The sequence below is a fragment of the Brachyistius frenatus genome, unplaced genomic scaffold, assembly GCF_029030835.1.
Source record: "Brachyistius frenatus isolate BFR_SWC_R1_liver_20210118 unplaced genomic scaffold, ASM2903083v1 Contig_72, whole genome shotgun sequence".
Classification (NCBI taxonomy): Eukaryota; Metazoa; Chordata; class Actinopteri; family Embiotocidae; genus Brachyistius; species Brachyistius frenatus.
The window spans coordinates 1,643,717-1,653,903 of record NW_027210671.1 but is presented as its reverse complement, the minus strand read 5'-3'; the positions used below and the strand labels follow the sequence as shown (position 1 = coordinate 1,653,903).

General features: G+C 39.7%; 1 protein-coding gene across 3 annotated transcripts; it reads right to left on the bottom strand.

The window, feature by feature from the left end:
• Positions 1 to 997: 997 nt before the first annotated feature.
• On the bottom strand, positions 998 to 7,285 carry fsta (follistatin a). Of its 3 annotated transcripts, none has more exons than XM_069707861.1 (6): positions 7,108 to 7,284; positions 5,721 to 5,918; positions 5,306 to 5,524; positions 4,904 to 5,128; positions 4,122 to 4,352; positions 998 to 2,139 (listed from the first exon to the last, which is right to left on the bottom strand). In XM_069707861.1, exons 1-6 carry the CDS (start codon positions 7,196 to 7,198, stop codon positions 2,051 to 2,053), a joined length of 1,053 nt encoding a protein of 350 aa, XP_069563962.1. In that variant the 5' UTR covers positions 7,199 to 7,284; the 3' UTR covers positions 998 to 2,050. The 3 variants fall into 3 exon arrangements, with proteins under 3 accessions (XP_069563962.1, XP_069563963.1, XP_069563964.1); XM_069707862.1 differs by having other exon boundaries at positions 5,727 to 5,918; XM_069707863.1 differs by having other exon boundaries at positions 2,047 to 2,162; positions 7,108 to 7,285.
• Between the last annotated feature and the right edge of the window lie 2,902 nt (positions 7,286 to 10,187).

The following is a 10,187-nucleotide window of genomic DNA, read 5'->3' as shown; positions in this document are numbered from 1 at the left end:
AGCGCGAAGGAACAAACAGTACGAACGGGCGACGGAGACAGCTGGCAGGAGGAGGACTGAAATGACTTTACAAGGATGCGTCACGTACAGAGAGACATGTCCAGACACATCGAGCATCTATTTACGCCGCGGATGTTTGTTTCATATTACAGAGAGAGAGAGAGAGAGAGAAAGGAAAACACGATGATGGGAAGGAAACGGAATTCACTTTTGCTTTTTTGGCGTTTAGTTGCTGCTTCTTGCATGGTCGTTTACATTTCCCCTCAATTTTCCATTTCTTACGTTTTTGCTTGAGAAGATAAGATTTGCGCTGTGTAGCAAATCAAATGAGACCAAAGAAGCATTAAACGTGATTGATTTTTAAAAGAATCGGACAATCTTCTTTATATCATGGAAGGGGTCTTCCAACTAATGTTGAAAATGCTTCTTTTTTTTTTTTTTTTTTTTTTTTTAGAGGGATTGTAGGGCTAAAACACAATTATTTATTGTAAAAAAAATAAATAATAATAATTATACAACATATAAAGCTATCTGTATATTCAGTCGCTGTCTAATGGAACATACAGTATTTGGGGGGTATACGGTCTTTTATCTGGGCATGCAGACATCATTTTTTTGGAGCTATACTGACACATGGTATAGTGACGTCTCTAGCAAATCTATTCACAAATTCGTTATGGACAAAACCACCAAATTGAGAGGAATATTTGTTTTTGGCTCATCCAAAATTACAAGCTACTGTGGTGTAGTGTTGAAACAAATAATCAATGCCCACAATAATACAACTGACAGAGATATTAAAACAATGACTTCATTGCACTTTCATCTTGCATTTTAAAGTAGCCTATATCATCACATTGTCCATTATCCTGACTGTAGGTCTAAAGAGTTGATTTAGGTCCAACTTTTCCTTTAGTGCCAGTGCATGTGTTTATTTTAATGTGTTTAAATATACATCATTGACAAATTAATGACAAAGCAGAGTCAGAAAAAAGTATAAGGAAAAAAACTTTTATTGTTTCACTCTTCATTTCTGTACAAATACCATCAAACTTTGTATGTACATATGACATTTACATAAAAAATACAAAACTATATATTCATAACAGAATTTTGTATTTCTCTTGTGATGTTTGAAAATAAAATGCATTCTGAGAAAAAAAAAAAGAAACAAAGTGAATAAGTCGGATATAGTGTATAGTACTGCAGTACGTTAGTCCTATTTTTGCTCTGTGAGAGCAATATGGAGCACATTGGCAAGAAGACAGCTCACAAATATTAATGGCACATTGTTTCCAAAGTAATCAAGTATAAAACTTACCTCTTCTCTAATGTGGTGAGAGAAAATAAATGCTATTGAATTATGTCTAAAGTTGTTGTCTCCACGTGGAAACAAATCTAAAGGGCTAAAACCGAGGGAAAACCTACAAATCAGAAAAGAAAAACAAATGGCTCTTTTTTTTCTTTTCCATTTCATCACTGCTGTGTTGCACCTTTTACAATGCTCTTTTGCAAAACCATTGAGAGAATCCCTTTGGTCAATTATTATAGTTGTAAACAAACCAGAAACACTTCTGTACATAAAATAATTGATATATTCCCAATAAATAAACACACAGCCTAAACATGCATTTACGTATGTGTGACATAAACATCTGTGATAGAGATTTGACAGAAACAAGCAGATTTTTACAGCTCAGGGAATGCAATTTACAGCTTGTAGAGGACTTATACTTACACGGTAACATGACAAATAAATAACACTGTTTTTCTTTGGACAAATATATTTCTTCGTGATAAAAAAAAGAAAAAAATTAAAGGAACAACAACAAGAGGGGAAAATGAGTGGTAACACAATATATCATGGTAGATAGTAAGCCTGACAATGTAAATGTATAAATTATAAAACACAAAAACAGTATAAATAAACATCTAGCAGACTGAACTATATGTATACTTCCTTTTTCTTTAAAAAATAAATAAGCATACACATAATGTACAGTATGGACATGATTCCTTGCCCTAGGACTGTTCCCCTAGTGATGGGAGCCTATCCATCCAGTATAGAAGATAAATGGACATAGGCCATGTAGTCTGAGTCCTCATCTTCCTCATCCTCCTCCTGGTCTTCTGTAATGGCTATATGGGAGAATATATGGTAGCTGTTGTATGAATATGGACCACAACAGCGCAAAATATCAGTGAATGTCAATAAAAAGCTCACAATAAAGCCACTGGCACACAGCCTCCTTTTTGTTTCTATTTTGTGTGTGTGTATTTGATTATATTTATGTGTGTGTGTGTGTGTGTGTGTGTGTGTGTGTGTGTGTGTGTGTGTGTGTGTGTGTGTGTGTGTGTGTGTGTGTGTGTGTGTGTGTGAGGAAGAGTCTGTGTGACTTAGCAGCAACAATTACTGTGGCATCTCCAATTATACTATTTACATAATCTAGCAAGTCAGGGCTGCAACATGAGAAAAAAAGAGGGATGATGGAAAGGAGGGGTGGATAGGCGGTTGGGTGGGTGGAGGTTACAAGGTGGGTTGGGAGGGGGGAGGGGGGCACTGGGGCTGATGGTTCCAGTGGCTTGGCTCTCTTTTGGGCAGCGCCCTGAAAGCAGACACACATAACACAGAAAAGTGCTCTTGTGGTCGCTCTCTGTGTTCTCTTGTGTTTGCTAGTTTCTTTTTTTCTGATTAGTGTTTTAGGTTCTGGCTCAAACATACAGGGAGGGAGGACTCTGTCTGTGTCGCAGCCTGGCCTTAGCAAGCAGGTCAGAGATCAGCAACACAGTTCTGAGGTATTTTCTTTTCCTTTTTACAGAAGAGATTTATATTGGACACATAAAAAAAAAGCACACAAGCGAGCGCAAGAGTGACAATACAAACAAAAAAAACACACAAAAAAAAACAGGCAGTCCCTAATCAATCCAAATGGATTTGTAATTCCCAAGACATATTCTGGTAGACAACACATTCACTGGAGCGGCAGCGATAAAAGTTAGCTGATAAATGTTAACTTTTCTTCCCTAATGACGAGATGAGGAGTGTAGTTCTACAAGCTTCTGCTCATCCTGCACACTGTAAATTATCACATTTATATTTAGCTCATGAGGTGATCATAAAGTTGGTCCCTTGGATTCCATTACATACCTTAGGCACATCAGGAGAAAGAAGCGCACATTCTTCTAAATAGCAACTTGGAATGTAAATCTGATACTTCCTCGAGGCCTTTGTTCAATTTGATGGTTTGTGAGTTCATTAATGTCTCACATGGCTCTACAGAAAGGTAGTCGGCATGAATATCCACGTTAAAATCCATCGTCATCATCATCGCTAACATGGCACCAATGTTACAATCACCTTATTCACATCATATGAGTATGTTTATACGATCTCTTTTGTTCTGGACACATTGGCAGTGTGGTGTATATCACAAGAGGCAGTGCATTGTGAATTGATTGATTACAGCCAAAAGCAACAAAAAGAAATATAATACCCCCCAAAAAACCAAATACACCATTACCAGGAGATTAGCACTGTGACCATGGAATTTACAAGCTGTAAAGATATAACCACTATCATAAGAATAAACCATACATGGCTAATAAAAAAATACTGCATGAGACGTAAGGATACCTGCTCCTGCAGGTCACTAACATGACCATAAAACTACTTGGATTGTTCCACTGCAAACAAAATTAGTCTGGTCTATTATTTGAGTTAGCGTTTTCCCAGGCTCTTAAGAGTCTGCTGATATAAAAATGACCTTTTTCATTTAGATTTCTGTTTACTTGTTTTGCAGAATAATTGGAAAAAAAAGTAAAATAAATAAAATAAAACAAAAAAAACAAGAACAAAAGCCAGCGACAAAGACAATGTCATGCAAGTTCTTCCATTCCCAAGTCCGTTCTGCTTGCTTAAGCTGTGCTTAGTGATGTAGCTGGGTTGGGAACTCGGGGAGAGTTAGGATGGGGTGGGGGGCACTTTCAGGAGAGGTTTTTTTTTTTTTTTTTTTTATCAGGAAAGCAACATTGAATATTGTCTTTTGCTTGGAGAGGGAGGGGGATGTTTTGTTTCTTTTTTTTTTCTTTTTTTCATATTTTTGCTTTTGTTATTTACTTACAGTTGCAAGATCCTGAGTGCTTGACCTCCAGCAGCACCCCCATAGAACAAGCAGCTTGCTTCATGGCACATTCACTGGGATATGTGGTGTTGTCGCTGGCACACACCGCCTCGTCTGTCCTACTCTCCGGACAGGACTCATCGCACAATGAGCAACGGCCCCGGCCCATCCGAGCATCCCACAGACACTTCTTCCCTGCGCTGCACTGGATGTCCTCACATGACTTGGCCTCTAGAAGAAGAGAGGAGGAAATCTTTCATTAGATGGATTATGTTGAATGCTTTTCAAGCAGGATCAGATGACTACTGAGTTTTTGGAGAACTAAGCTAGGAATAAAAAAATAAATCCTGCTTTATATGGTGAGATCTTGTGGTCGGGAGCTGAAAGTCATGTTTTAATGAGCATTTTTTTTTAAGACTACATGACTTAAGAAGACTGCTTTCGGGATAAAATTCCATCTGACTCAAAACTTGAAGCATGTCTTTATGGCCCCCAGCACTCCCCTGCTTTGCGCTCTCCCTCCCTCCCTCTTTCCCATATGGGATAGTGCTGCCAACATCAGGAAATAATAAGATGTCTATCATTTCTTGAGCAAACACAAGTAATTACCAAACACACTAAGACCCCCTTCTCACTGGAATGTTGGCAAAGATGAACAGTGAATTACTGCAAACCTGGCCGGGAAGAGAATGCTCTCAAACAATATTCAAAGTCAATGACGGGAGGCGCTCTCAGAGAGCAGCCCGAGTCTCACGCTTTCACAGCTCTGGTTGCAGACTTACTGATGCATTTTCCCTCATATGCCACTCCGATAGACCTGCCCAGGAGACAGGTAGCTCTTCTCAGGTGACACGCGCTAGCATAGATGATCCCGTCGTTTCCACACAGGTACTGCTCAGGCGACGTCACCTCGGGGCAAATCCGATTACACGTCACACAATATGCGTTATTTGTCTGGTCCACGACGCATGTGGAGCTGCCGGGGCACAAGACGTCACGGCACGTTTCTGGCGAGACAAAGACATTGAAAGATTTGGTGAAAAACGGCACGAAATAAAAGACAAAGAAACACCTGCATTCTCTCTCTCTCTCTCTCTCTCTCTCTCTCTCTCTCTCTCTCTCTCGCAGTTTTGAGAAACGTGGAGTCTCATAAGTGAGCAGGATTGAAAATCGTATTTACTTACTCTTGCATTTTCCCTGGTACTGCACGTCCAGGTCGGGGTGGCCTTTACATTTCGCCTTCAGCAGTGCGCATTCGTCTTTGTAGGTCTTTCCATCTGAGCCGCAGACCGGTCCTTTCCATGTGATGTTGGAACAGTCGGGTGCGCATACGCAGCGCGGCTTACTTCTTCTGTTCATCTTGCACCTCTTCCCAGGTCCACAGTCAACATTATCGCAGGTTTCTAAAATAAAAGGTCTGTGTTATGTGATGCTGATGAGGATTTTGGCCTTGTGCGTAACATTATTCTGGCGCATAAAGTGCACACGACAGAGATCATGTACGCACTCTGCTGTGCGTAAATCAGATCATCAGAACGATTTATTAAACGAAATGACTGATGATGTGTATAATGAGAATACGAAGGGAAATGAGTGCACCTCCACCTTTGCAAGGTATGCAATTGGGAGCTCCGCCATTGAAGATCATCCACCTAAAGAGCGTGCTGTTGGGGACGTCCTCCTCGGTCCAGGACGTCCCCAGTCTTCCACTCCGACAGCACTCCTCCCTGCTCATCCCAGGCATGTAGAGCACCTGGCACCTCCCGTTCTTCCCCTGCTGCAACCAGCAGTTCCCAGCTGTAAAGAAGAAACAAAAAAAAGCTCGAATGTCGCATGTTGGACGTTTAAAACCGCTGACCCAGACGCACCAGACACACACGCAGCCCGTATTATCCGAGACGCTCCCTCCCTCCCCTTTCGCCCTCCCGGCAGTATTTTGTCTGATTTTTTTTTTTTTTTTTTTGCGAGACTGTTAACACTTGCCTATGCCAACTGTGACTGACAGCCCTTACAATGCAGCCACAAACCAAAAAAGTAAGGAGAATCTTTGGAGGGGGGGTTGTCCTTTATTCCCAGAGACTCCTTGTTATCACCGGACAAAAACTGGAGCGTCTAGACAGTGTTTAATAGCAGCCAATCTCTCTCCTCTAGAAAACCACGGTCTTTAGGCTATAAGGCTAAACACACGCCGTCTCCAACGCCTCTGTACATTATCCCAGACATGCACCCATCAGACAATGACTTGCTCTTCAATAAAACCGAGTAAAGTTGAATTCAAAGATGGAAATAAAAATCCGAAGAGTTATTCTGTTTCTAAGCCACACAAATATCTTTTGATTCAGACAACAGCAAGACATAGGCACATATGTCATTATGCGTTCATAAACTGGTACGTTTCTCTTTCTAAAGTTATCTGTTAAATCTCTTTGAAATAAACTACAAGCACCAAAAATGTTTGGTGCAAAACTCTCTATGGTTAATATTCTTTGTCATAATTAAAGATGTAAAATTTCAAAAAGCACATTTTATACACAAGCTGAAAGAGTGCGTGGGAGAAATATAGAAATAACACGCCCATAAACTCAGTGAATATTCTGAAGTTAGTTGTAGGACTGCCGAGAATACCATGAAACACTAAACGCTCACATAAAAGTATCAAAAATGTTCTCAGGTACGTATTATGGAAGGCTGAAGTTGCCACCAACACGGCGTGGCGGCTGGAAGTGCGTGCGCCTGGTTAGGGCTGCAAAACTTGCCGTATAGTCTCACTTTAAAGTGTCCCATATGGCACCTGTTTTATATACGCTTTATGCACGCACTGTCCGCTGTACAGCGACTTTTATCAGTGGGGGGAAAAAAGGAAACTCACTTTGAAAAGTTTCTCGGTGGCAGCAAGTATCCGACACTCGCGCGTTTTGTGGCTGACAGCAGTCGAAGTTTTCTACAAAACGGAAAGAATGAAAGGAAACTGATGAAGAGAGCTTACCTTGAACTTTTTGATGTTCCATGAGGTGACAAAGCCAAACGAACAAGAGAAAAATGCCCGGGTGAAGGTGGTGTTTCAGCATCCCAAACATGATGGAGAGGCAAAGTGAACCACGTATTTGACACAGGCAGCGCAAAAGTAATCTGCTTAAGGTGGCAGTGTTGAATAAGTGTCAGTCTGAGAATGCAGCCTCTCTTTTTAAATCTATAAGGGGTCTCGGGTTGACTGTCTCTGGTGGGCGGTCTCCTCTTCTGTGGGGGTGGGGAGATTTTTTTTTTTCTAACCAAAGTTCTTTCAATCCCAATCAGGTGACATCGTTACAAGAACTTTCTCCTGCCGCAATAATGATATGAACATATTTGTGATGAAACTCCGGAATCATGCGGCTTTGCCGCCAAACAACAAAAAAAGAAGATTGCAGAACAGGCAAAAATGTGCCAAGTGATAGGCATCAGGTTATTAATGAAGAATGCTTTTATTAATGTTTCCTTTCCGTGCTTTTGGTTCTTTTATCACATAAAATATCAGGTTGAGCGCATACTGCTGGCTTTACGCATGGCTTGGGTATGCGCCTTTAAAGCTATTGTAATAATAGCCTAATAATAATAATAATAATAATAATAACAATAATAATAATAATAATGATGATGATTATTATTATATGAAGGCCTTTATTACTGCATAATAAATAGGGGCCCATAGCCAACATACCGATCGGGACATACCATCAAATTACGGGTACTACTTGGCGGTAACTGATATTTTTTCCACCAACTGCAGACAAAAATGCAAATCTTTTGATGAGAGTTGCCGTTTGGAATATATCCGAGCCAGACAATAATAGAATTCATAGTAGTCCGCAGCCGCACTGCTAATATTAGAACAGACAGTTGTTTGGGTTTCTCTCCCGGGTCAAGCTTTTAAATATAATCAAACCTGTTTCCGAAGAGGCTTGAGACAGAGAAGCGGGGTGTTGCGTTTCATTGAATGAAATACACGCACACGCGCACACACACACACACACACACACACACACACACACACACACACACACACACACACACACACACACACACACACACACACACACACACACACACAGCTCTCAGCTCACCACACGCGCACGCTGAACTCCTTCAGAAGTCCTTGCGCGACCTCTTCAGCGGAATTCTGGTTACAGCTCTTCACAGCAGAGTGTCTGCTGTGCGAATCAGACGCAGGAAGTTGATTGGAAGACACTCAGATCTCCCTCTTTAATTCCACGGAAACACTGCTGATAAGCGCATCATTTATCTTTAGACTATAAGAATGATGTAATGTAACGATGTTCCCATATAATTATTGTCTGTAGAACTGTGGATATTGTAGCCTTAAATCAACTGATATCCTCCAACAGTCTGTATGTTCATAACTACAGTCCGAATTTTTGGAGTTTTGTGCTGGGAGCATTTGCCAGTTCTGTTAGGGCGTTTTCAATACAAACTGCAATGGACAGTATTGATTTGATCACAAAAAAATACAATTTGCACAAACGGGATAGAAGCCAGATGTACACAGGAAAAAGAGGGTTTTTAGCATGTAGACAGATGTCGCTATGAAAAAGATAATCCAACAAGTTATAATCACATTCTTCTGTGACATATTATGACAACTCTCTTTTGCTCATCTACCAGGGGGAGGCTGTTTGATTTTTAGTGCCAGGCTCATTTTATGACCTGAGGGTTCTTGCAGTGTTATTTATGATGTGCTCTTCTTGTGATCCACTATTGAAATTCATGCTACAGTATCTCAATCCAACAGCTGTAACAGTGTAAAGAACAAAAATAAAGGATGCAATCAAATCAAATCAACAAAAATGGCCCCAGTACTCAGAAATATGGAAGTAAAACTAATATTTGGTTCATTATCTTCACTTATCAGCTTTTTTTTTTAATTGTCCGGGGACATATTTGTCCTAATTTCAGTCTAGTTCCTTAGTTATAACAACCATTCTGCACTACAGAAGAAAAGGCTTATCTAACTGATTTATGGCATGTGTTGACTGTTATCAGCTCGATCAGAGCATTATGAAATTTCACATCTGTAAAAACATTTTTGTGGGATAAAAGCAGATTAAGGCATCTGTAATCAATAACATAATCTGTCTCACAGACACTTTTGTAGGCTCATTCTTAAATGATGTCTGCTCTTTTATTAATTAATTAATGAAGTTATTTATGATTTTATCAAGTAAAGCAATTGGTGATACATATTTACGTTTGTTTTTTTTACTAAAATTTAAGAATTTGACTATGTTCACTAATTTAGTGACTAATTTAGTAGTATTGATTACAAATTAAACAAATGTAAAAGTTCCTCAGAGTGGCAGTTTAATATGTTACTTGTTTAAGAGGGTTTTTTTTAAAGTGACATGTTCAACAAATCTGAAAACGTTCAGTTGATGTTGAGTTATGTTCGGCAAATCATTCAGTGTCTGCTGTGTGTGATTTGTGAGATCAGTGACTTCTTTGAAGAGTTGAAGTTTCCAAAACACTTGCTGACATGCAAGTACATTTTGACCCTGCTGTATCAACTTTAAAGTGCTGGCTGTTTTCCTGAAGTCATTAATGGCAGAAGCAAAGAGACAAGGGGGACTCCATGTCCCATCAGCTCTGAGCTGAATCTGGTTCAAGCAGCTCATGGTTAGTACTGATTGGAGTGCTTTGCTACTACAAATAAAACCACTGTTAGAGATTATAAGACAACACTGATTGGCTGCAAACACTCCTGGTGCCATGGGGGATGACATTTACTTTGACATTTACTTTGATACAGAATTTTCGTATTTAAAAGCCAAACATTGAGACTGTAATACTATGTGGTTGTATTTACTCAAATATCTATAATATAATTTGACAATGAGTGATTAAACCTTCAGGTTTTTATCATTATCAAATGAGACAAAGTAATAGTTGACCATGCCAGTTACTCAATAAGCTAAAAGTAATTTTAAAAGTGTTAGAAGTATGAAGTTTGTAGTCAAGATGTGTGTACCGCTACATGTCTTACAATGTGCAGAATAGGCCAGCAGTTATTAAATT

Coding starts and splice junctions, on each gene's coding strand:
- fsta (XM_069707861.1), bottom strand. CDS start 7,198: ATGTTTGGGATGCTGAAACACCACCTTCACCCGGGCATTTTTCTCTTG. Junction 5,525..5,720: donor CATACCTTGCAAAGGTGGAG/GTGCACTCATTT, acceptor CTTTTATTTTAG/AAACCTGCGATAATGTTGAC. Junction 4,353..4,903: donor ATATGAGGGAAAATGCATCA/GTAAGTCTGCAA, acceptor CTCTTCTTCTAG/AGGCCAAGTCATGTGAGGAC.